Source organism: Pygocentrus nattereri, chromosome 21 (genome assembly GCF_015220715.1).
Source record: "Pygocentrus nattereri isolate fPygNat1 chromosome 21, fPygNat1.pri, whole genome shotgun sequence".
Taxonomy (NCBI): Eukaryota; Metazoa; Chordata; class Actinopteri; order Characiformes; family Serrasalmidae; genus Pygocentrus; species Pygocentrus nattereri.
Genome location: NC_051231.1, coordinates 29,494,417 through 29,522,338, shown reverse-complemented (window position 1 = coordinate 29,522,338; position 27,922 = coordinate 29,494,417). Strand labels below are relative to the sequence as shown.

Below are 27,922 nucleotides of genomic sequence, written 5' to 3'. Positions count from 1 at the left end.
TCAGTGCTTCATTCATCACTGACTCAGTGCTTAGCTCTGATTTGTGCACAAGTTTATGATATGCAAATAAAAGTGCTTGGAAAATGCTTCATTCACTCGAGTTATTGCTTATTGAAAGAGTTACTGTTACTATCTCGATGAGGCTTAATAACAATTGCATTATAGTGCCCCTCTGTGTTGAAATGTAACCAAATTTTGGAAGCAGGCCAGACGGACAATGTAATCAATTCATATATGAATACTGGTCCTGCATTCAGCAGAATGATCAATGTAATCAATTCTAAAATTTTGGACCTAAAATAGGCAATATGACTTTCTATAATCCATACATAAATACTATTTTGGACCCCAAATTAGAACAACATAACAATGTGGTGCAAATCATACATCATATTCCTGCACTCAAACTCAAAAGATCCAGTAAAAACATCCCTGGAGACATCCCAATAGGATTCGTAATCATGCCAGCAACATATTAACACAATAAATGATACTGAATTATTATATTTTACATTATGTAGAGGCAAATGAGGAGAAACACAACATGTAGGAAACTCTCATCATCTTTAATTCTGATCAGATTCTGACCAGGTTGCATGTGTGTCTACCAGAGCTACTGTAATTTTGCATCTGTTGGAGACGAGGCGACAAGTTTGTCCATCATTTCTACTTCTTTTTATACCAACTCAGTCCTTTTGTAAGTGACTGACACAAACTAGCAGGTCTAGAACTACTTCCGGAGTCAGACATGTCAGAGAATGGAGGACAGAACCAAGAACAGTGGGTGTCTTTTTCCCAGAACGGGCCCAATACAACAGCAGATGGCTGATTCACAGATGCAACCATGTGTCAAAGCAGAGTCTTTCACCCAGGCAAATCTCTACATTACACAGGATAACACACTTTCAGGATAGATCAGATGGACTGCTTGTTTGAATTTCATCGCAAGCAGTGACCATCCTGGAGGATGGATGTGTTCCATTGACTTGAGGGAGGGCACTGTACTCCATAAGGGGGGTCCATAATCAGAGCAGTCACAGATTAGCTCCCAAACCATGTGAACATCATGTGTAAGGGCATATAAGGTCATATGTTTTTATATGTATGTATATATGTATATATATTTATATATTATGTACAGACACGTATGTACAGAGTCGCTCTCGGTACGAATAAAGCTCCAACAAAGTACATCGAGCATGCCAACAGATAAAAAGAGACCAGGCCTTAGTCGGAGAGTGCGGGACCGTTGACCTTGCCTCAAAGGGTTCCGTGTGGGAGGTGGAAGATGGGCCGAGAGGTTAGGTTCTTTCTGAGGAGATGCTGAGTCCAAGCTAGCAAGACAGCTAACCAGTTTGTGCTGGATGCTAGCAAGTAAAGGCTAACATGTCCAAGCCAGATGGTCGCATCTTCTTAATGGACGCAGAACTGCCACATAAGGTTGAGAACAAGGGACAGGCGTGAAATCTGGAATCGATTTCCACCTCATTTTCTCCTTCGTGTCACTGATCCACTATGATCCTCACTTCAGTCATCCTCAGCTTAGCAGGATCATCCACTTTGCGTCTCCAGGGGGACCAGGGGTTAACGTCTTTCAGATATTGTTTTACACCCGCTAAGTAGGCCCGCTAAGCTGTCGCGGAGTAACTGCCTGGAGGGTGTGTGTATGTTTGTGTTGGGGGTAAGGGGGGCTTGGGGGGGGGCATGTAGTGAAATTGGTCACGGGCGTTTGAGAAGAGGAGTCACCTGCGGTCCGACTCAATCAAGCACACAGATTAGCTTGTCTTTTACCGCAAAAAGTAAGAAGAGAGAGAGAGAGAGAGAAAAAAGAATAACATCCTTGGCACATCATCAGCTAAAGCTTGTTTTATGTCCTGTTTCTTGGAGGACAGATATCCTCCTTCACTTTTTCTGTCGCAGGTAATCCACTCAAAACCGTGCTTTGATGGGATGGTTTAGTCTGCTGTGACAGAGGAGACAATTGTGCGCAGTCTGGTGCGAGCTGTGGGTTAGGTCCGAGGATGAATCTGCAGGTTGGGAGGGAGAGAGAGGGACAGGAAGAGAGAGAGAGAGAGAGAGAGAGAGAGAGAGAGAGAGAGAGAGAGAGAGAGAGAGAGAGAGAGAGAGAGAGAGAGAGACTTTAATCTCCTTTATTAAAGCATTATTGGTTAAGGTAAATGTTATATTAATAATATTGAGGATCTCTGTAGAAAAAAAAAAAACTGATTCACCAATGAAATACAATCACACCTACACCTGTATCACTAACAGATACAACACTTTGACCAGAACTCCACTTTTTCTCAAAACCAGAAATAGTATGAGTACTTTGATTAAAAAAACAGATTAGACTTTAAAGCATGATTCCATTAAGGCTTGGAACACTTTCAAAACATCCACCTCCTGCCCTTCAGACACCAACATGAAGGACATCCAGATTGCTAACTTTGCATGTCCCACTATGAAATTAGACAAAGTACATTTAGAAAGTTGAGCTTTAGAGTATCTACAGCCAAAAACACATTTTGAATAGATCAACAGAAACCCCAGCCCACTCAATGCTCTGTCCAGGAGCTGAAACAGGGAACACAGCCCTCTGATTGCTCTGTCCAGGAGCTCAAGCAGAGGACCCAGCCCTCTGAGCATTCTGTCCAGGAACTCAAAAAAAGGATCCAGCCCTCTGAGTGCTCTTATGAGGAGCTCAAATAGAGGACCCAGCCCTCTGAGCGCTCTGTCCAGGAGCTCAAGGAGAGGACCCAGCCCTCTGAGCATTCTGTCCAGGAGCTCAAACAAAGGATCCAGCCCTCTGAGTGCTCTTATGAGGAGCTCAAGCAGAGGGCCCAGCCCTCTGAGTGCTCTGTCCAGGAGCTCAAGCAGAGGACCCAGCCCTCTGAGCATTCTGTGCAGGAGCTCAAACAAAGGATCCAGCCCTCTAAGCACTCTGTCCAGGAGCAAATAGAGGACCCAGCCCTCTAGGCGCTCTGTCCAGGAGCTCAAATAGAGGACCCAGCCCTTCAAGTGTTCTGTCCAAGAGCTGGAACAGAGGACCTGGCCCTCTGAGCGCACTGTCCAGGAGCTGAAATAGAAGACTCTCACTGTTTGTCTCTCACTCCTCTTTTCCTCTCTCTCTGCTTCCTTCCTCGTCTTTCTTTCTCTCACCCCGCCCCCACCTTCTCTCTCACTTCTGTCCTTCTCTAACTCCATTTCTTCTTTCAAAACTCTCTCTGGCTCACTCATGACACCCTTCCTATCTGCGTCTCTTCTCCTCTATCTCTATTCTCTGTCTTATGGTTCAGGGACCTCTATTTGGTGACTGTGTTTGGTTTCAGAGCCTCACTGTGTCTCTCTCAGGCCTCTATTAGCGGCTGCTGCTCTTCACAGTGCAGCGTGACAGTACTCGTGTTGTGGGCTCTGATTATCAGCTCGAGTCTGTGAAAATCCTCTTTTGACACGTTTGCTGTGACAGTCGTGTCATTTCGCCAACACATCTCCAGCCCCCGTATGGAAATGTTTAATATCAATATGCTTCATTCATTATCATTATTATTCTGCTGCTCAGCCATCATGTCGAGTAATGTCATCTCACTTCTGCATGTTCACACACACACACACTCACACACACTGCCATTCAAAGATTAGAATCACTAGTCATATTAATAATTTTTTTTACATTTTGAAACAAAACCTCATATCTCCAGTTTTCAGTTTTTGGCATATGCCTGTTGTCCTTTACATTATGGGTGAAGTTAATGATGAATGGAGCAAAATAAACGACCCAGAATTACTCAGAAATACAGTCTGGTTCCATTGAGTTACATTAAAAGTAAAGCAGGTTTTTCCCTTCTCCTGCAAAGTTCTCATTTTGGAGATATGAGGTTTGTTCCATCAGCAGCAAAATGTAACAGCTACATTTAAACATTAAATATTTGACATGTGAAGTGTTTTCTAGATGCTTTATTCAAGGTATATGAGAAAAAAAGAAACAGTTAAATAATACATTTTAAAATTATTTATTGGTATAAGTATTTGTGAACTTCAAGATATGAAGTATGTATCTTTTCATATACAGGCAATTTGGAAAAATGTATTTGAACTTCTTTCTGAATATTAGTATAGGTTCTCAATTTGGGGTCTAAAATAAAATCTCAAAAGCTGCACCCAATCACAAAGCCCTACAAACGCTGTCACTAACAGAGCAAATAAATCAGCCCAAAAAGGTTATTAACTACTAATGATGAACGAATAAATTGTAACTAATACTTTTCATGCAAAAGTACTTAAACAGAAATAGAAGTATTATCATTAGAAAGGACTCAGCATGCTCTACTCATCAGTAATCTACTTCAGTAGAAGCAACTGAGTGAACTGGGCTGCACTATGATCACTATTAATTTGACTGTATTGAGATGTGAAGCCCTTTATGGATCATACTTGTAACTAAATCACACACTGAATAACTAAATAGGTCATTGTCTCTCTCATGCGCTCACTCATTCACTCACGGCAGGCTGAAAATGTTACATTACAGCACACAGTACTGTCAGAGTCAGAGCCCAACCTTCATTTCTTTTATGTCAAGTCGAAACAGCCATTAAGCACAAGCCATTCATTTTTCAGCACCTGCAACAAAATATAATATCAGATGTATCACTGTTTAGTGTGTCCGCTCCGCCTTTATTAGAGCGTCCATTCTTTTCAGGAGACTCACATTACAAGTTCAGCCATAGACGTTGGTTTAACGATGTCTGCTTCTCACCATCCAAATGCATTCGGTGATGTTGAAGGCTGGACTCGGGGCTTGGTCAGTCCATCATTCTCAGAAGCTTCTTTGTTTGATTGGCAAAATTTCCTTGCATCAGTAAGATCTTCACAGCTACACATCCTTTCAGACCCATTCGCTCAGTCATCTTCTCTCAGTGGATAGATGGATGGAAACACCTGTTTTTCAGAGTGGAGCTTGATTTTCTCCTTTTTCAACAATGGAGCATTACGTGCTGTTTGTCTGATGTCTTTGCGCTTATTTTATATCTATTGCGCTGATTTTATATCTAACCTCCTCAGAAGCATATCCTGTAAAATGAGCAGCTTATGCTCGGACGTTTTGATGGGAAATGAAGTAAATAAAAGGTGGTCTCTGACTTTTGCACAGTACTGTGTGTGGAACCTTTGCATTAAAAGCTACATCAGTGCTTTCAGAGACATCAATGTGCCAACACCAATTCTCTCTGCTGGGTTGTGTGTGTGTGTGTGTGTGTGTGAAACTCATGGTTTTGGGAGCCCAGAGCGGAGTGAAACTAATTAAAGGCTGTGGCCTGTGGCTTAGCCCTGAGCGCATGCAGTATACGCTGACACTTCCTCTGCTAGGTGTGCAGAGACACACAGGCAGGTGAGAAACAGAGTTTTAAACAGAAAGTGAGTGGAAAAGAGAGTGAAAGACAGAAGAAAGGAAGAGATTTTTAAAAATCTTAAAGTGATAGTTTACAGAAAAACTGAACCTTCTTCCTTTCCACCACAAATGTAGTCAATCAACCAACAGCCCATGTTACGTGTCTGAAGTTTGCTTCTGTACGTCTGCTGTGAAGCTACGAGGCGAATGTAGCTAATACTTACAAAACTACTCGACGCTGTACGGGCCAATGCGATGCTGATGGCTGTTACTTGTTAACTTCATTAGTCTTGCAGCTCTAGTGTAAAATATCACTTGCAATATTAATGCAAAATATCAGACACCTAGTGAATTAGGGAGCTGTTTAGCACTAGTTTTGCATTAGAACTACAGGACTAAGACAGAAAGGAGATAAAAACGAAAAAAGGCAGAGAGAGTGAGAGAGAAAAAGAGAAAGGAGAAAGAAGAAAAGAAAATAGGACAGAGAACAGAGAAACAGCAAAAGAAAGAGAATGAGAGACAGTGAAAAGAGAAAAAAAGAAGAAAATAAGAGAAAAAAGAGAAAACCAAAGAGAGGATAGAGAAATAGAGAGAGTGAGAAAGAGGGTGAGAGAGTAAAAGAATGTGAAAAAGGGAAAGAGAAATTGAGAGAGAGTAAGAGAGAAAGAGGGAAGAAGAAAGTGAGACAGTGAGAAAGATTGAGAGAGACAAACAATGAGAGGGAAAGCAGCAGTGTGAGAGAGTAAGACAGAGAAGAAGAATGTAAGAGAGGGAAAAAGAAAGAGACGGAGAAAGAAATTGAGAGAGCGAGACAGACAATTTGAGAGAGGAAGAAAGAGAAAGAGAAAGAAAGAGAAAGTAAGAGAGCACAAGTGACAGAGACAGAGAAAGGAAAAGGGAAAGAGAGAAAGAGAGAAAGTGAGAGAGAAATGAGTGAGATAGAGAGAAAGAGTAAGGGGGAGAGAGAGAGAGAGAGGAAAAGTGGAAGAGGGAGAGAGAGAGAGAGACAGAGAGAGAGAGAGAGAGAGACAGTTCACTATGAGTTCGTTCACCAGCTCAGCAGACTGACAGCTGTTGGGTAAAAGTTTCACCCGATCTGCACTCATCTCATCCAGGCGGGACGAGGTGGCCCTGTCCATCATCCCTCGCTCCTCCTGTCTGTCATACACACTGATGACTTCCACATGAGCTTCACTCATCACTCACAGAGCCAGTGAGCCTCCACTGCACCTAATTTAGCCTCCCCAGCCCGCATGAGCTACTGCAGCATCTCACCCACATACACACACCTACTCGGCTATTTCACTTCCACTGTTCCAATGGATTTACCCCCTATAGCTCTGCGTGGCCCATACACCCCAAAACACTGCTTCTCATATTAAATATCATCCATGTCTCACATGCAGCTAACTGAAAGACCTGGAGAAATTCTACTGAAACAGATTCTACACTTTCGGAGAACAACCGTTTTTGACATACATTTGACATTGAAAACAACCCAACAGAAAAGTTGGAAGTGCAGTCTCAATCCTGTCAAAACAAACTGTAAATGCAATTCATTACACAACTAAACATATATTTACGTTTATAATATTTAATGAGTCCCACATACTTTATTAGTAGGTAAATTAAGTAAATCAAAAAATGACAATGTCTGTTTTGTTCAGGTCCAATTTTCAGATTAAAACAACTTTAAATAATTACTTTAATGGTTAAAGTTGCCCCAAATGAAAAGATCTTTAACAAAAATTCAAAAGTTGACCCAGGTTAAAACAAGTCTAAATAATATCTCTAAGCCTTAAAGATAATTCTAAATAAATAATCTAAGGGCTAAAACTGACCCAGGTTAAAACAACTCTAAATATTAATTCTAAAATGGACTGTTCAAATATCACTAAATAATAACTCAAATGCAATAAAGTTGGCGCATGTTAAATTACTCTAAATAATAGCACTAAGGTTTAAAATTGACCCAGATAAAAATATCTCTAAATATCTGACTCTAAAGCTGAGCCAGGTTAAAACAACTCTGAGTAATAACGTTAAAAAGCTGACCCTGGCTAAGACAACTCTGAAAAATGACTAAAGCTGACCCTGGCTAAGACAACTCTGAAAAATGACTAAAGCTGACCCAGGTTAAAACAACTCTGAGTAATAACTCTAAAGCTGACCCAGGTTAAAACAACTCTGAGTAATAACTCTAAAGCTGACCCAGGTTAAAACAACTCTGAGTAATAACTCTAAAGCTGACCCAGGTTAAAAGAACTCTGAGTAATAACTCTAAAGCTGACCCAGGTTAAAACAACTCTGAGTAATAACTCTAAAGCTGACCCAGGTTAAAACAACTCTGAGTAATAACTCTAAAGCTGACCAAGGATAAGATAACTCTACAAATTGACTTTAGGGGTTAAAGTTGACCCAGGTAGAAATAGTTTTAATAATAACTCTAAAGTTGATCCAGATTAGAATAACTAACAATTATAAGGTTTAAAGTTGACCCATCAAAACAATGCTAAATAATAATTGCAAGGATTTAAGTTGAAACAGGCTAATATATCCCTAAAATAGCTAAAGTTTATAGTTGAAACAGGTTAATATAACTTAATATTTACTGTAAAGGTAAAACTTTAAACCAGTTAAAATAACTCTAAATATGTACTGTAAAGGTTAAAGTTGAAACAGGTTAATATAACTCTAAATATTTACTGTAAAGGTTAAATTTTAAGCAGTTTAATGTAACTCTAAATAATAGCTGTTAAAGTAAAAGTTGACCCAGGTTGGAATAACTGTAAAAAAAAAAAAATAAATCACTGTAAGAGTTACAGTTTCTGTTGATACACTTTGCAGCCTTGGATATGAAAGTATTGCTCTCATTACTATCATGTACCATTATCAGTTTTCATTACAGTATAGTGAGGCGAGGAAGATAAAATAAAGAGATTTCTCCGACAACTGCGCGACTTTATTTCCAAGGAAAAAGTCTTAAACGGCTGTCGGATGTGTCAGAAACGCTCTTTGTGGAAAACTCTTAGGGACGGCTGAATGCCAGTGTGTCTGCTTTCTGCTGCCTGCCCGTGTTAAAGGGCACTTCCACTGAAAAAGCCTTCTCTTTTTCCTTCACGTTCTCCTCAAGTGGTTGCCATCGATATGGCAGATTCTCGCTTCCTTGGTTTGAGATGAAACAACCAATAGGATCTTTTTCCTGGCTTGCTGGATGATGAGTTTTGACAAAGTCTTGCTAGTCAGAAGCAGGAAGGTAAGCGCTCTCTGTCTCTGGCACTTCAAAATGCTTTTTTTGCTTTTATCACTTCAGCGACAGACAAATGAGGCGAGTATTTTACAAACATGTTTACTGGCAGAGATTCTGATTTATGTCTTTAGTTTGTCCTACGCTGCCTCAACCGCAAACTCAATGTCCTTGCATTTAAGGATAAAGTCTCATGAGCTGTGTGAGTAACTGAGGGGGTCTGGTGTCTAGCATACAGAGTTTACAGGCAGAGGGTCTCTAAGGTGTTTGTTAAAATCTGTCCATTATTTCTCTTACACTCTATATACCTAGTTTGCTATATTTATTTAAATGATTTCACTAACATCAGCCACCGATAAACCTACTTCATTAGGTTTACCCAATGTTTTTTTGCTTTTCTTCACTTTTGAGTTATGTTTTGAAAAAGAAGTTTAATGTCACTTCACTTAACCCCTTAAAATCCCAGTCTTATTACATACTAAGGCTTATTATTCAGTAACTGCAGGGACTTCACTGCCAACTGGCTGAGCTATTCTTAGGTGTAGTAATACTTTGGGTCCACTGGTGGGCGCTGGCCATGTCAACTCAAATATAATGGAACATTAATGTCATTTAAGTTAATAAATGTCATTGAAATTCAGCCAAAAACAATTCACATTTATCAAATTGCACTGAGGTCAAATGCCACTTCAGGTAACATAAATGCCATATAAAGCAAAACAAATTTATAATAACACAAATGTAATTTGCATTAACTCAAATGTCTGATGTCTTTTAACAAAAATGTATTTTACATCAACTCAAATTTCATTTATGTTGGCATATTAGTTCACTGAAATGCCTTTTAAGTAAAAAAGGAAATTTTGATGAACTCACTTGTGATTTAACACAAATTTGATGTCATAGACCAAAGTGTTTGATAGAGGTTTGCACAAATGTTGTTTGCACAATTATAGGACGAGAAATGTCATTTCCTTTCACTGAAATTTCCATGAACACAAATGTGATTCACATTGTTAACACAAATACCATTCGAGTTAACTTAAATGTCTGTTTAGCTAATGCAAATGCAATTAACGTTACCTCAATTGTCTTTGAAGCAATGCAAATATCATTTAACTCAAATTTGTTTTGATGCAAATGTCATTTGTTAAGGCAAATGTAATTTGTTACCTTACATATCAGTTACGTCAGCTCAAAGGTCTTTCATCACAAGTTCAATTTAAGTTAAATCAAATGCCATTCAAGTTAACACAGAAGCCATTTGAACTTAATTCAAATGCCATTAAAGTTCATTCAAATGTCGCCATTCATTTTCCCTGAACTGTGAGTGGAGTCATTGAACTGGGTTAAACAGTGTTCTACAGCGTATCTGTTCGGATGTCCTCTAGCGTTTCTGTTCTCTACTGTGAGCTGTCCAGCTGCGACAATGGCCGCTTTAGAGCTCATCCTAAAGACGATGGTTCCATATGTGCCTCTTGCATACTAATTCAGCGATCACATTAAAACGCAATCCCCCCACGCCCTGTATCAGGCTGAAAGAAATGACACAAGGACAGACTGCCAGGCAGCGGTGGCGGCAATAATTCTCCCAGATTGCAGAATCACTTTCTCATCTGCCCAAATCAAGAGTTTGACCCTTAAACGTGAAGAAATGTACAGAGAGACTAAAGAAAGTGTGGAAGTGCCAGGTAGGATTTAATATGACATTGACTGGCGACAAAAAAGACGAGACAAACACAAGTAGAGAGGAAACAGATGTTCTCTGGAGAATGAAATATCAGTTTGCCTTTAGTATAATGTGCTAAAGCCAGAGATGATTCTTCATCTATTTAATTTCCAGTCAAAATAAGTATGTTACTCATTTTTCAGATGTTTCCAAAGAGATTGTATACAACATATTATACTTGCACAACTAACATTCCTAAAACTGAACGAAAATAACTAAAACATAAGATAAACAGGACACCATGTCACAATAACATCTATGAGCTCTTCCTTCATAACTAATTATGAATTACTTATGAAGTAATTTTTTATAACTGATATACTGTGTCAGCTGCCACAGTTCTAAGAGAGGGGCTTTACGGACACAGTGTGCAAAGTTGCACCATAAGTGTCAGCCAAATCCCTTCAGTGAAAGGGAAATTTACTGTTATTGTTTTTTGTTACACCATGAGCTGTGAGTTACACCCACCTCGCTCCAGTGAAAAGCACCTTTATTGTTGTTGCTTGTTGTGGTTAGAGAGGGTTTGTGTCTACTACAGAGAGAGGTTCTATGACTAGAGGATGCCTTTCCTACTGTTCTGCTGTTTTTCATGTACCTTTTCTATTGGTGTAAATAAAGAACACTTCTTGTAATTGCCTTTGTCAAGTCGTCATCTATGCTGCTGCCAAACTGGTGTCAGAAGTAGGATACCACTGCCAAGTGGCATGAAGTGGAATCATATTAACAAAACTTACAGGCGGATGGCAAAAAAGACGTCATAATATTGTTGCTCAAAAATGTTTGTTGTTTTTGACTTTTTGGAATAATTTGACAACTCAAGCTACTCTCTATATTCTGTTAAATTTTTTATATTGTGAAAATTTTTTTCAGAATGAAAATCACTATAAATGGTTACATTTTTTTCCTTTTTTTTTTAAACTTGCAAAAAAAAATCTTTAGGTTCCAGTTAAGATGCCTTTTGCCTACTCTTACAAAGTTACTATTTTGGAGGCACAAGGGTTTGTTTCTGACAACAATAGTTCACATGTTTACAGTTCTCATAGTGTTTAAGACATGTAACCTATTAATTAACAAGGAAATAATAAGTGTCTACTTCATAATTATTAAATCAGGTAAAAATGATTATTTATTAACTATACACAGCTAGTGATGAAGCAGGGCTACAAGGGAGGAGACAGGAGAGTGTGGAGCCAGGAACAAACAACTGTGACATCACTTTAGATTAGTATCTGCAAAAATAAGTCATTTGTAAACCACATTCACATACTAGTCTGTATGTATCTTATAAAGTAATGTTAATGTAATAATTAAGGATGAATTGCTCTAAAACAGTATTAATTCATAAATAGTCAATCATCTTAAAAAAGATGGTTCTTCAGTAAAGCGAACGTTCTGTAGTCCAGACCTCAACATCACTGAATGAATTTACTTGGATTGTGAGAAGCAGAAAAGAAACCAACTTCTAAGACTGAACTTTTGAAATGTGGAAACAATGAAGGCAAGTCTCCTGAAAAACAAATGGAAGTAATAATAAATAATAAAGTGGACACATTGCTTATTGGAATTTTCTGTGAAATATATGTCTTCTGCTTTATTTCTTGATCCAGAAAACTGAAAATTAAATCGTTGACTGGAAATTAAATAAACGCAAGGTTGGTCTCTGATTGGCACAAAACTGTATATGATTTCACTTTCAGTGTGTGAAGCAGCTTCATGGTAGCCTCATCAACTTGCAGGTCACTTTTGCTCTGAAAAGACTTTCTTGGAATAGGACAGTTGGGATGCTTTGAGACATTTGACGTGGTTGAGACTGGACTGCAGATTCCGCATCTTGGCCTGTGTAGGTATCTGATCATTGATCAGTCTGTTGCCATGTGAACAGTGCGGTTTTTCAACATCCTTGGAGAGCATGATGTCCATTGCAGAAAACCGATGTACACAAACCACATCTGACGTTGCGGGGAAAAAGAAATTTCAAAAAATCCCCCAATTTTCAGGACGGGTCTAAAAACATCTGTAGACGTAATGGCAATCAGAGGCAGAGAGCCGACCGCTCCTCTGCATTCAAACCCAAGAATGGAGCATGGGATAAAAAAAGACAACAGCAAAAATGGAAAAAAGGTCGCTTGAAAAGAAGGTTTGTAATTGATTTTGCTCTAGTGAGCCAGGAGAGAAGGTAAAAGCAGTAGGGAGTGATTGGAGGGTCGCCAGCCTCTCTCTCTCTTTCTCTCTCTCTCTCTCTCTCTCGCTTGCTCTCTCTCTCTCTGTCTCTCTCTCACTGTGTGCCCCCCTCAAACAAAAGGCCTGCCTTGTCTGGGGAAACAGGCAAGGAGGGCTCCCTCTCTGAAAGACACAAAGAAAAAAAGAGAAAAAACAAGCGCGTCAGGCACTCTCTGCATCCGAACTTTACATGCCAGTTTATAAAAAAAGGCAAAAAAAGAGGTTTTAATCTGTGTGTGTGCGCGCATACATGCATGCATGCGTCTAAAAAAGACAATTACAGCATATATTGTCTTTATCAGAGCAAAATGGGACCTGCGGGTGGAGTGGTCAGTATTTAGCATTTAGCATTTTGGGTTGTGCGCTGTTATTTTAGGCTAATGGTGATGGGCAGGGGTGGCTGGTCAGTGGTTTTGGGCAGGAGAAAAGGGAAAGGATTCCAAATCAAGTTTTAGTGATGCGGGATTGTGGGAAGCCCTTCTTTAGAGAGTATCTGCTGGGACAGATGACCAGTCCAAATGACCTCTGCTATGACATCACACAGGAGAGGTACAGGGGTCACACACTCAAGGGTTTTGAGTGCACACACACACACACACACACACACACACACACACACACACACACACACACACATCAATCATATATTTGCAGACACAGTATAGAGCAAAGTGGACTAATACATAAGAGTTAATACTTATGTAATTAAGTTAATTTCTGTTAATAGAAACATCATTTTTGCTAAATCAGATGTCGTAGAATGTCATTTAAGATAACTCATACATTAATTTCCATGGCGCTAACACCAGGGCCACGTTATGGAGAGCCTGACCACTTCTTATTTCTACTGTTAATCCCAAAACCACAAGAGAAAATGACAAGTTAAACATGTTTCTAGTGCAGAAACTTCCTTTAAGTTAAAGAATGCATGTCATAAAAGAATCAATGAAAATTTACAGTATCTTTACGATTTTCTACGGTTTTGGGAAGTTAGACACTAGCATGACTATGACTCAGTGCTGACTGGTTAGCTCTTCGGCTAAATAAAGTGGTTCATGCTCACTGAGATGTACCTGGGACACTCTTATAAATTCTAGAATGGGTTTAGAAGAGTTCAAAACATAATTACATTGTGTTTTGAGAAAAAGAGCACAGTTTCTCTATAAATAAGAATTAATCATTCACAAATAACCATTTCAAACAAAAGCCCCTGTGGCATGCGCCCGCCCCCCCGGCCCCAACGATGATGGCCGAGAGAGCCGGCATAAAGGCGGGGCCCGAGCACTCAGCAGTGACGCACCTCGGCGAGGACGACGGGGAGAGAGCCGCGTGTGTGGAGGGGGCGGAGCGGAAAGCCCAGAGCTCCCCTGACGGACGCGAGTCACAGGAGCGACGGCGGGAGGAGGAGGGCAACACTGGTGCCGACCACGGCAGCATGAGTGCCTTTAAAAAGAGCTGAGCGGTAGCAGAGCGAGAGAGGGACGAGCAGCAGCTAAGGATGGCAGAGCTGAAAAGCCCCACTGAAGAGAAGGACTGAAAAGTCTCGCTGGTTAGCTGAAGCCACTGAAAAGTGGCCACCTTAGTGTTGGTTGGTTGTGTTTGTTTATTTTGGAGAATAAAGAAAAATGGCTGCTGCATCTTTATATCCTGACTTCAGAGTCCTCCATGAGCCTGGGGTAGCACATGCGGTGCTACAGTGGTGCCGAAACCTGGGAGGAGGACGCCGGAGGCAGGATTTAAGGATGAAGCAGCCATTTTTCTTTATTCTCCAAAATAAGTACACACAAACCAAACCAAACCAAACCAAACAGTGCATTAAGCTGGCCAATTTTCAGTAGCTTAAGCTAAATTTTTCAGCTCTTCCTTCTCTTCTTTTGCTGCTGCTCGTCCCATTCTCTCTCTCTCTCTCTCTCTCTCTCTCTCTCTCTCTCTCTGTTCCCTCTCAGCTCTTTTTAAAGGTGCTCAGATGAGAATCAGCTGGCTCTCATTAAGGGCAGTGTGAGCACCAGAGCCGAGAAGGAACAAGAGCTTGCCGCTCTGCCTCCTCGTTATCACCCCCAGCTGGCAGCTCGGCCACCTGGGTCGAACGTAGCAGCCTTGCTGCGTATTGGGGGTGGGGCCTGGGCTTTGGAGCTCAAGACTCGCTCCTTCCTCCGGTGTCTCTTGTAGCTGGCACCAGCATCGTCCTCCTCCTCCTGCCGTCACTCCTTCACGTCGGGGGAGCTCAGGCTTTGCGCTCTGCCCCCCGAGCCCCGAGATGATGATGGCCGAGAGAGCAGGCAGGAAGGGGGGGCCCGAACACACAGCCGCGACGCACCTCGGCAAGGACGCTGGGGAGAGAGCCACGTATGTGGAGGAGGTGGAGTGCAAAACCCAGAGCTCCCCCAACAGACACGAGTCACGGGAGTGACAGCGGGAGGAGAGGGGTGACGCTGGTGCCGACCACTAGAGGCACCAGATGAAAGAGCGAGTCCCGAGCTCCGCGGCCAGGGGCCCCAAGTTACCAGCTGGGGGTAGTAATGGTGAGGCGGAGCGGCGAGTTCTCGTTCCCTCTCGGGCTCTGGTGCTCTTCGGGCTTTGCGCTCTGCCTCCTCCACCCTCGCGGCTCTCTCCCCAACATCTTCGCTGAGGTGCATCGCTGCTGTGTGTTCAGGCCCCAGGGGGTGGGCGCATGCCACAGCCCCATAGTATCCCAGTCGTTTTGGACTCTCTCTGGAGCACCCTATAGTGTCTGACAAATGCATACATATTAAGGAGCTCCGTTCTGATTGGCTGCCCTGCATTACACCTTATTCAAAAATGGTCCAGGCTTAAACACTCCTTATAATTTCAATGTGAATGGGTGGGGCTAAACTGCTGTAGGTTGAATACAACTCTGAACAAGTAAAAGTTACAGAAAAAATGTTGATTTTGGAATCCTGTTTCCAAAAAAGACCGGGATGTAGTGCAGAATGTAAATAAAATGGAATGCAATGATGTGCAAAACCAAAGAGAACATGTCAAATGATGAAACTGAGAAATTTAACAGGTTTTTGAAAAATATATGGCAGTTTTGAAATTGATGAAAGCAACACATTTCAAAAACATTGGGATGAGGGCAACAAAAGACTGGTAAAGTTGTGTTAGGCTAAAAAAACACTTGGTGGAACATCTCAAAGCTAATTGGCAACCTAATTGGCAATAGGTTAGTAACATGTACAAAAACAACATCCCAGAGAGGCTGAGTCTTTCTTAAGTCCAAGTGCAACAATTCAAGACATTTCCCATTGTAAATTAGCCAAGACTTAGGGACTTCATCATCTATGGTACATAATAATCATTAAAAATTCAGAGAATCTGGAGGAATCTCTGTACGCAAGGGACAAAGTTGACAGCCAAAGTTGACTGGCTGTGATCTCTGGGCCATCAGGCAGCACTGCATTTAAAACTGACATGATTATATAGTGGAAATCAGTGCATGGACTCAGAAACACTTCTGAAAACCACTTTCTGTGAACACAGTTTGTCGCTCCATCCACAAACGCAAGTTAAAAATGTTTTACTATATAAAAATATATTAATAGGTTCCAGAAACACTGCTGCCTTCTCTGGGCCTCAGCTCATTTGAGATGGACTGAGGCAAAGTGGAAAAGCGTCCTGTGGTCTGATGAATCAAAATTTCGAAATTCTTTTCAGAAATCATGAATGCCATTTTTAGATGGGTTTAAATGTTTTGCACATCATTGCACTTTGTTTTTATTTATATTTTGCACAGTGTCCCAACCTTTTTGGAAATGGGTTTCTATGTGGTAAGCTGACCATTTGCTGTGAATTCCCAAGCTAAGGGAGATGCTAACGACACACTGCATTGACTTAAGCCAACAGGGTAAATGGTGAGGGTAAATAAAACAATGGTTAATACAAATGTTTCAGCACATTTTCTACTCTTTTCTGGAGTAGGCAGTGCATGAATCAAGTAACCACTCCCATCTCCGGCATTTATACCGAGATTTCCTATACAGGACAAATTGATTTTAAACATTACAGACATCCTGTGGTAAACTGGCATGACCTCAGCTCCCCATGGAAAACTAATCCCCTCTGATGCAGTTGCCTGTTACCTAGAAACCAAATCTGAATCTGGGCTGTAAAAGAAAGCAATGATTCTTACTGTGGTTTTAATGGGTCACTTCCATTTACATACCAATGTCATTTTTTTATGATTGATGTACCAGCTTAATTATACTATATCCATCTTCACCTTATTAGCTGGAACCTGTCAGAGGGTACTTATCCCAATTTTTTACCCCCCCAAAAAATTACACAACATTGGAGTTTGTATGCACATTTACCTGCTGAATGGCTGGAGTGATCTTAAGTGCCTATAAAAGAAAGGCATTTTATATATATATATATATATATATATGTATGTATAAAATGCCAATTTTAGCTTTCCACGCTTCATATATCACAAAGAGCCTGAGTGCATATGTATGTGAGTGACCTAAATTACAATAATAGTAATGCACAGACCTACAGCTTGTGCTCTAGGCTGCACATGACAAACAACGTTAGCAAACACATCTCTTAGATTCTTAGCACACTGGCTTTTGTTCAATAATTAACATACTCTATTATACTACAGTATGTTTGTTTTACAAGTTTTTACGTGTACACACTGGTTTATTTTCATAAAAAAGAAGTGGGGATCTATGTCCCACATGTATAATGTATATGTAAGTACTCATATATAATTTTTATAAAAAAACATGTCACTGCCGTCGGAACAAAAGCTCGCATCTCAATTTTTGTTGATTCTCAGTTTTTTACATCATTTGAAAATTGCTCTTGTCCTTTACATTGTGTGTAAGTCTCATGATGAACAGACCAAAAGAAACTGCCCAAAATGACTCGGGATCCATTGACTTGCATTAAGAGTAAAGTAGATTTTTTCCTTCTCCTGTAACTTTGTCATTTTGGAGATACAAGTTTTCCAGCCACAGCAATATGTATTATTTATATGTAAGTACCTTGTATCTCTATTTTTTGTCTTTTTTTTTTTTGACACAATCTGAAAGCACCGTTTAGTTTGTAAGCCCTTTAATTTAATGGTGCTCCAAAACGACTTGGAATAAATAGTTCCCATTAACCTCCATTAAACTTTCCATCTCTATTCATTTCCATTGAAAGTTAAGAATGTTTTTTACCCCCCAAAGTAACCTTTTTGGAAAGACCTGGTTTTGTTCCAACAGTGTTGACATATAAGAAGAATGTGTAACACGTATTATATCTATAGAAGCTTACATATTCATCCATATACAACAATAATAAAAATGTGTTATATATGTGTAATACATATGTAACTACACAATAATAATAATTATTATTATTATTACTATAATAATAATCGTTTTGTTATAAGACTTAAATTAGGCCCATTTTATTGGTCATTGTACATTACCTCTGCTTTTGTTGCCAATTTTTTCCTTGAAAATGCATGAAAACAAACACAGACACACGCAAAACCACACACAAGCTCACAGGGTGGGTCTGTAACTATTCTTTCTATAGAGTATTGGGGTTAATGAGAGGTGGACCTAAATAAGCAGTCAGCCTCACATTGTGTAGTGGTTCTAAAAATCCAGAGACGAGCACTAACCTGGAGCAGAGAGACGTGCACCGGTGCCTCCGCAGCTGTCCTCACGAGCTAAAAAGGAGAATATGGCTGTGTGTTCTGTGAAAGGAGGCACGAGAGAAAACACAGCAGGTGTTCATGTTCATTCAGAGCTCGTTCTTCGCTACTTATTTACACGGTAAGAAAGTGTGGAGCAATCTCCAGTCCTGGGGGCCACGGGAGTGCAGGGTTCATTCATTTTCCCCACTCTGACATGAATTACGCCATGAAGGGCTTGGTATTGAATTGAAAGAGTGACACTACCAGAAAAAGCAGGTTTACTTTGGAACTTGCTGAAGTGGAGTTCGCCATCCAAGTCCTGCTTCATGACTCTTCTTTCCTTCTTGTTGATTATTCCCTCTTGTTCCCAACTGCAGCAGTGACTGTAGTTCCATAGGGCCCAACCAACATATTGTTCGCACAGTAAAACCAACAGAACTAATAAAGCACTGATATATGTCTCTTTAAAGGGGCTGCCAACTTGATTGCAAATATTAGAAATTCCCCAATAATATCAAACGGGTGATTTGCCAATTATTAGCCAAAATTTGATCTGGGAAAATAAATTCTATTCCATCATACAAATGGAGTAAAAAGCTAGAAAATTGTCTCTACGTGGGCATTTCAGACCCCAAAACAGTAGGTGGTTCATAAATCACTATACAACACAACAGCATTCAGATTAGTTGAATAAAGTCAGATTAACCAACAAACTACGCTGAAAAAACTGAGCTTTAATAATTTACCTGCTTCAGAGGGGAACCTTCAGGGCCTTCTTTGCCTCCAGGGTTAAATAAAGGCCTAATGCTTTTAAGGAAACTGAAAATGCATTCATTTTCAGTTCATTTCGATTTAAAATAATCATCATGTTTGTTAAACTCTTTGAGTATTGCATGCTCTTATTTTGTTGGCAACCAAATGGCTGCATTTTGAAATTTGGAAATTGTCAAATTGGGATTTCACTGATATTATCTAGGTAAATACAATCTCTCCAATTGGTGAGGACTTCAGGAGCTAGACAGATGGCCTAAGACATTAGATTAACCACCAACATATTTAGGAACTGACAATGAAATCAGCCCATCGGGTTTTGATTTACAATGAGTGGGACCAGTTTCCTGAGGCCTTCTGGAAAGTGTAGATATGCCCTGGCTATGAAAATGAGCTTTGGTTAAACCAGTCATTCAGTCCTCTGTGCCAGGGATCTTTTCTGAAAAAGTTGCTGTAAAACCGATACGTGCAATGTCAACTTTGATTTTGGTTTTTAGCCCCTTCAAATTTATTTTATATCATCAACAAAATGTTCACATCAGGTTGGCTCTGTTTTCTTCTAGCCATGGAAGAGAAATGTACCCTGGGAAAGTTAGACAGGATGAATCTTACCTGAGGAACTGCTGAGAACCTCCAGAGAGTCAGCTTACTTTAGCAGAGCGAGTGGCAGGTTTAGCACAGCAGCAAACAGCAGGGCAGGAGGACTACCATGACTGACCCCTCTTTCATTCCTTTTGTCTGTCTGTCTTGCTTTCGTTCTTTACATTCTTTCTTTTTCTGACTGTTTGTGACTTTTTTCTTTTCTTTTTTCTCTTTCTTCCATTTCTTTTCTTTCCTTGCTTCCTTTTTTCTTTCTTTATCTTTCTTTGCTACTATCTTTAATTCTTACTTTCTTTTCTCTTTTCCACTTTTCTTTCTTTCTTTTTTCTGTCCTTCTGTGCTTTTCTTTCTTTCTTTCTTTCTTTCTTTCTTTCTTTCTTTCTTTCTTTCTTTCTTTCTTTCTTTCTGTGACTTTCTTTGTATCTTTCTTTTTTTGGACCTTTTTTGACTTTCTTTCTTGTTCTTTTCTTTTTTCATTCTTTTCTCACTTTCCTCCCTTTCCTTTTCTTTCTTTCTTTCTTTCTTTCTTTCTTTCTTTCTTTCTTTCTTTCTTTCTTTCTTTCTTTCTTTCTTTCTTTCTTCTTCTGTCCTTCTGTGCTTTTCTTTCTTTCTTCTTTAATTTCTTCCCTTATTTACAAAGCTGCATGCTTTTTTATGATAACCGAATAATATTTTTGGATCTTAAGCTCATTTTCCCCTTTTTATTTTACATCTGATGTAAAGCAGGTGCCACACTTCATTTAGAAAAGGTATCTGAACAGGCTTGTCTGTGCTGAACACTCCTCTGTCAGACACCGTGTTACTCTACTACAGCTCTGTAATACACAACATCCTTCTTTACTGCTTGTAACGTCCAGGTACAGTTTTATGTGTATGTATTTATGTAGATGAATATGCAGTGTATGCTTACACTGGTGTGTGTATGTGTACGTATGTGGACATATGTGTTTGTTTCTCTCACCCTGGTGGTCTTGATCTTGTTTCCAGAGGAGCACATCCAGCCTGAATTATCTGGCAGCGTCTTACACTCTTCTCCTTCCAAACATGGCTCCATCTCACACCACCACTTCCCGATCACGATGGAGGCTGCAGAACACACACACACATACACACACACACACACACACACACACATGCACACACATGCACAGAGGTGTCCACTTTATTATATACAGCTGGAAAAAAAATCTGATTCTGCTGTTTTCTTCAAATGTAGCTGAGACATGTTTGGAGTGTGGAGGTTCTTTAGGTTTAAACCGGAGCTACAAGGCTAATGTAATTAACCAGTATTGGAAGCTAATAGCCTCCATATTAGTGCTGTAAACTACATGTCAGATTCATTAAGGACACTCAGTATGTTACTAGACAATCTTTACAGCTGATGTTCGGACTTTGCCTCGTCCACACTTGCAGCTCTCAAACAGCGTTTCACTGGGATGCACATAGTGAGATATGCCATGAAAAGCGTGAATGGGCAACAGCTTCTCAGTTTATGAATCAGGTACAAAAAGCACTTGCCGCAAATGGGGGTCCTGAGGGGGCTGCAGCACCCCCATATGTCATAATTGCATGACTCCACTTTAGAAGAAAATAGAAGATGAAGAACATTTAAACTCTTCATTTTGTCAAGTTTGGAGTTGGTTTCAGCCTCACTCCAAAAGTGTGTAGCTGCATCTCTCAGCAGCGCTGCTCACTTATTTCCAGTACCGCGGACTGTCTCACACATGCGCAGACTGAGATATCAGAAAGAAATCAGAGTAAGAATCACAAGCCCTGAGAAATCTGATTACTGAGCGAAAATCCGGCTCTATTTATCATATTTCTTAATCAGATTTCTAGACCTAACTCCGATCGAAGAAATCAGAGTGTACATATACATGACCATCTGAATAACCAGATAACTGCAGAAATCCAGTTATGATCAGATTATTGAAGCATGTAAATGCACTCATTGATGTGACTGACTGAAGCCCTGCCCCAGACCTTTTGCTATCGTCTAACACACGGGTATGTCGGAGTATGTCTCCTCGGATGTGTTTTTGATGAATGGATGCCTAAAAATGCGTGAGCTGAATCAGTCTCTGCTGAGCAAGACTTTATGAACGACATCAGTATATCAAACTACACACTGTTTAGGAGAATAACGACAATGAAAATGGCCAGCGCTGCAAGGCAGTATCCTAGACAGGATTTCTGAACAAAGCCTTTTGGTGTTATTGTCTGACTTATACTGCTGTGACGAAGCTTTAATTAAAACTGAAAAGGATAATGAGATTGTTATCATCAACAAGTGGCACAAAACTGTTTACTACCCTTTCTAAATATGCAGCCCAGTGCACAGTTCATTCGTATCTCTTGTTGCTTTTCCATATTCAAACCTATTTTTAAAATGAATTTTATTGTTTACAGTTACGCTGAGCCCAAACAATGATACTCCATTATCTGTCCTGATATTAAATTCCACCAAGAGATGTGCTCCTCATTCCTCAAATGAAAACCACTTGTTTCTTGTTAGCATTTGTAAAACGCTTCCACTGAGGCACGAAAAATAAATACGCCTTTCGAGTTCCAAATTGTTCCAATCAGCAGTTTGATGTATGCGTGAGAGTTTGTGTGCATTGTGAGTGTCTGGAGGACTGCAAAGAGTTTTATCTTTCATTGCATTTCATCATTGGTCCTACTAGTGAAGGGCACCACAATCAGCGGTGCTCTCCTCTGGAAAGAGGCTTTTTGATGCTTATCTTATAAATGAAGAGGAGCGATCAAGTATAATTTCAAAGAAGTGCTACATTTCATCTGTGCATGTGTCAATAAATGCCTCTCAGGTTCTAATAGCAAGCCATATAAGCCCCATTTACACATGGTATTAATGTACACCTTGGGTGAGCCGAGCATTAGTTTAGCACTAACATAATATTAGAAACCCCATAAGTGTGGTAGTAAAAGCTAGCAGAGTGTATGGTGCTTGTGTGCACACGTAAAGACGTGTTTGGGTAAATGGGTTGACTGCCACTTTTAGTGAGGCATAGTTGTAGACAGAGAAAAAAAAAAAATCAAACAAACAAATAAACAGTCAACCAGATAGAGAATCTGCTGCAGAATTGATTCTCCTCAAGGCTTTGTGCTATTGCTAAGCCTCTCAAAGCTCTTGTTTCAAAGATAAACACACTTCACATGGATTGTGTGGAGAGATCATTCAGAAGAATCATTTCAGCTATATTTTTACACTATGGAAAAAAAATGCTCATGAATGGAACACCTCCATGGCCAAGAAGACATAATATAGCACATCATTGGCTAAATAGGCAATAAGAAACACAGGAATGCAGACTCAGTGTACAGTAAGGTACTCCATACTGTGTTTGTCATTGCCTAAGAGTTTCCAAATGAGGTTTCTGTGTTTACAGTGTGTAGTCTTGATGAGTATAGCCATCAGGAGGGTCTTGTCAATGTTCTATTAATGCATTCTGTGGTCTGAGGCTATGTGTATCTTTGGCCCCCTTCCACTATATTAATGACAGGGTTTCCGTTAACTGGTAAATACTGTTATTTTACTGGGAAAACTTTTTGCGACCACCAAATATAAACCCTTGCAAAAATAATGTCTTGTAAAATATAATTAAAGTACACAGAACTTTAAATAATTAACATTTTGCGGCAATGCATTTCTCTTTGTTTAACAGGCATTGTGTTGCTTGTGTAATCTCTGTAGAAAAACAGTGACCAATAGAATGGGATGACTTGGACCTAATGTCACCATGCCCAGTGCCAAGCACCAAATAGAGGGATATTAAGTCTCCTCAGCATTGGGCTGTCGAGCAGTGGGGTTGCGTTCACTGGAGTTATGGAGCTCCATCTAGCGCCTTTGGGATGAGGGAGTTATTCAGAGCTAATAACCCAACATCAGTGCCTAACCTCACTAATATTCTTGTGGCTGAATGGAATCCAATCCTCACGGCAATGTGCCAACATCTAGTGTAAAGGCTTCCCAGAAGAGTAGAGGCTGCTACTGCAGCAAAGAGGGACGGAATCCCTCATAATATCTTTGATTTTACAGGAAACGCTGGATGAGCAGGTGTCTACAAACTTTTGGCTATACAGTCGATCCCCAAACACTTGATGGCTGGTATACTTTTTATGGGAGGTTGTCAAGACTGTCTGATGGTGTTTCCTTTTTGTAAAAACCTATAACCCCTCAAACCTCATCCAATTCCCCCACCAATCCCACTCCAGCATCAGATCTTACAAGAATGGCTCCATCCCATCCAGGACTGGACTTAATAACCACCACAGAGACTCCAGCACTCAGCCATTATTCATCTTTCTCTCTTTCACACTCTCTCTCTCGTTCTCTCTCGCTGTCCCAGATGAGCTCAGAGTGAGGTGAAGTAGACTGATGCTGTGCTCCGTAGCCCAAAGTTCATTACACACCGAACTCCCTCTTGACTCAGAGCGATAGGCAGTAATCTCTCTCTCTCTCTCTCTTTTCTCTCTCTCTCTCTCTCTCTCTCTCTCTCTCTCTCTCCCTCCACCTCTCTCTTACCCTCTCTCTCTCTCTCTCTCTCTTTCTCTCTCTCTCTCTCTCTCTCTCTCTCTCTCTCTTTTCTCTCTCTCTCTCTCTCTCTCTCCCTCTCTCTCTCTCTCTCTCTCTCTCTCTCTTTCTCTCTCTCTCTCTCTCTCTCTCTCTCTCTCTCTCTCTCTGTGTGTTACTTTCTCCTTGTGTTATGCCAGGGAAAAAGTGGATCATCCCAGGAGTTTTATGGATGCACGCCCAGGGGCTTAAGCCACCAGGGGGCTCTGTGAGCAATTCTGACAAAATTGAATCAGCTTCTTTGACTTTACTAGTGGCACAGACAAAATACGAACTAATTTAAAACTTGTTATTGGGTTATAGCTGAGCATGAACCTCACGCTCTCCATATCATTCCTAACGGTTTTCTTAATTTCCTAAAGTTTGTAGGTGGAGTCATATTTTAGCCACACACCTGCATTTTAGGGCAGGAAGTGAGGCTGCATCCCTGTCCCTCATGGCCACATGGTGAGCAGTTAGATCCCATTGTCTTGTCCCAAAGCTTAAAAAACAGTGAGGAACATTACGAATTGTCACTGATGAAACGTGTGTGTGCGTTTTAATGGAAAATGTTATGATTTTATGTGTTCAACTGTTCAAAGCTGTGGTAGCTTTTTTCGCTTTTAGGCACTGGTTAGCGTTTTTTAAGTTAATTTTAGCTAAAACTCTCATTACTGAAATAGTCAACGGCCACATGGTGAACAGTTAGATCCCACTGTTTTGTCCCAAAGTCTGAAAATCAGTGTGGAACTTGAGGAATTATCACTACTGAAAAATGTGTGTGCAAGTTTTTTTGAGTTTTAATGGAAAATGTTTTTATGTGTTCAGATGTTCAAAGCTGTGGTAGCTTTTCATGTAGTAGCTAGTGATTTTATATTCTGCTCTAATTTAGATAAAATCATCACTACTGAAACAGTCACCATAGAAACATTTGGTAAAGTTTCAGCATATTTAGTGACAAAATGGAATATTCAATCATTTGTTTTAATAAAATAAATATAATTAAGATCTTGTCTCCCTCAGTGTTTGAGGAGAGGTATTAAAAAAATATCAATATCCCTTTATTCCACTAAGTTTACAGAGTATTGCTGTTAAAGTGAAGTTGAAAGATTTAGATTTGTAACAAGTTTCATATTTACATAAAAATCCTTATGCAAAAATTGCTGTCTCATGTTTTCGAGTCACTCCCGATACAGAAGGAGTTTTAGAACAGCAAGTGAGTGTCAAAGTCAAGGGTCATAGTCAAGACGGTCCAGTCTCATAGAGCCAACACGGATTGAGTCACGAAATGAGGGGGCTAAACCAAAACAAACGCACATGGACAGGACTGGGAGGGGCCAATCGTGACAGTGAGGCTGCATCCCTGTCCCTCATGGCCACATGATGAGTAGTTAGAACCCATTGTTCTGGCCCAAAGTCTGAAAATCAGTGAAGAACATTAAGAATTGTCACTACTGAAACACAGTTTTGAGCTTTAATAAAAAAAGGCTTTGATTTTATGTGTTCAACTGTTCAAAGCTGTGCTGTGTCTGGTCGTTTCCGAGTTCTCTTTAAATTTAGCTAAAATTGTCATTACCAAAATAGTCAATGAAAGCTTTAGTGCAATTTCTGCCAAGGAGAATTCAACTCTATATCACTCAATACTCTGACCACTCACAAGCTTACACTCTTTAAAATGACTCTGCTTACACATCTGCTAGTGACATCTGTTAGTGACAAAGCGGAATGTTCAATCATTTGTCTTCATAAACATAATTAAGGTGCTGGGTCACTTAAATCAAGTTTTGGTCTAAAGTCCCAGACAAGTAAGTCTAAAATGGGTTTATAACTAGACTTTGAACCAATTCAGTAGAATGGTTTATATGAAAATTGTTCAGTGATCAACTTCCTGTAAATTAAGTTGCTGATGACTCCCCTGACAGTGATTTTCCAACTTCTCGACCATCCAAAAGCACCATAAAAGAAAGCAATTTGTTAACTTGAAGCAACAAGCTCTGGCCTGTGTTTAAGTTTCAGTAGTGCCATGGTTGTTTAGTTGCTGAGCAGGGTAGGCTCTGCTCCTGCCGTCCCTATATGGCAGGATCTGTGAGTCTAAACGTTCCAAGACCTGGGCCATCAACAGGGCCTGCACCAAGGACTTTAACAAAAAGTTGTTATCTATCAAATTATTCAATCCTATTGTGCTTAAAATGTTCTTCACGCTTGTCTCTGGAGTCTTTTTGCTAGAACTACAGAAACACTTGGTAAAGTTTCAGTAGCATTATGGTTGTTTAGTTAGTGACAAAGTGGAATTTTCAACTGTTTGTCTTAATAAATGAACATAATTAAGGTGTTGGGTCACGTAAATCAGTTTTTGGTCTAAACTCCAAGACAAGTGAGTCTAAAAAGGGTTTTAAACGCTGACTTTGAACCAATTCGGTAGAATGGTCTATGTGAAAATTGTTCTGGGATCAAAGTACTGTCATGCTGATGACTCCCCTGACAGTGATTTTCCAACTTCCCGACCATCCAAAGGCACCGTAAAAGAAAACAATTTGTTAACTCAAAGCAACAAGTTCTGGCCTGTGTTTCGCTACAAGGTGTTCGTTCCCTATTTGCTGTTTTCCAGAACTGAAAGACGGGGACTGAACACGAACCCATCTTCCATCAGCACTTATATTCAACCCTGTTAATGCTCAGTCCACTTGAAACAGAAAACAGTAAAGTAATACCAAAATAAAAATCAATCTAGCAGGAATAGAGGAGAGGTGGAGTGACAGAAGGAGAAGTCAGATTAAAAGTCTGTCTCAGCAGAGAGGTGTGAAAGATGAAGTGTTGTTTGCATGGAAGACAAATGCCGCTTGCAGGGTTTGGAGCAGCATTGATTACACGTCACGTTCGGGTTGTGCGAGACAAATATGTGTGCAGCAAACAAACGTTCTCAGTTAAGTGACTGGGGTTTACTGCTTATAGGAAAAGCTGCTTATAGCACTGGTTCAACCCTGGTTAGATAAATCAGTGAGCAGGTTTTCATGCTCCTGACTACAGTAGGTGGTGCAGAACCCGGACAGATACAATAACAATAGGAAACATTCTGTTAAGCAAATAATGGAATCCTTAATAGGATTTGACCTGACAAGGTAAGTATGTGCTTGGGGGCATTTTGTTTCTGAATGTGGTAAATAGCTTGACATTTTAGCCACACCCACACAATAAAGAAATCAGCTAATATTTTAAACAAAAATAAAATAAATATGAAACCCAGAGCCTGAACTGCCATGACAAGGTAAGTACGTGGATGGGGGCATGTTGGTTTGGAATGTGGTCAAGAATGTAAAAAATTCATATAATGTCTGAATGAAAACACAACATAGAGGCCAACACTTTATCTGATCTGCCATGACAAGGTAAATATGTGCACACAGGCATTCTGGGCTGGAATGCAGTAAATATTTTTTTTACTAGATTAAATCTTTTCTGAAATCTGAGAAGTGTCAGTGTCTTAAGGTGAATTATGGAGAGCAAAAATGTATTGAATTTGCCATGACAAGGTAACAATGCGCACAGGGGCATTCTGGTTGGGAATCTGGTCCAAAACTTTTTATCCAGCGTTTTATTTTTTATTAAAACTTTTTATGAAATTGTTTCATAAAATTCATATTAAAAAAGAAACTCAAAACCTAAAGGAATTTTCCAGGCCAAGGCAACATAACAGCTTCAAGGCTAAACCTTTGGTATTAGCTAGAAAACAGATGCTATGTAAGTCT

At 40.1% G+C, this 27,922-nt stretch overlaps 1 protein-coding gene across 6 annotated transcripts in view; it reads right to left on the bottom strand.

The window, feature by feature from the left end:
- Positions 1–546: 546 nt before the first annotated feature.
- The window catches only part of tafa1 (TAFA chemokine like family member 1), a 316,569-nt gene continuing 289,193 nt past the window's right edge, over positions 547–27,922 (bottom strand). The window contains exons 4-6 of one of the 6 annotated variants that reach the window (XM_017711461.2): positions 20,568–20,692; positions 18,221–18,295; positions 547–2,027 (exon numbers count right to left, since the gene is read on the bottom strand). In XM_017711461.2, coding sequence (XP_017566950.1) covers positions 18,269–18,295; positions 20,568–20,692 — 152 coding nt within the window. In that variant the 3' untranslated portion in view covers positions 547–2,027; positions 18,221–18,268. Of the gene's footprint in view, positions 2,028–11,914; positions 12,706–18,220; positions 18,296–20,567; positions 20,693–27,922 lie in introns of those variants that run through there. The other 5 variants (XM_017711454.2, XM_037532283.1, XM_037532281.1 and 2 more) reach the window with 5 other exon arrangements.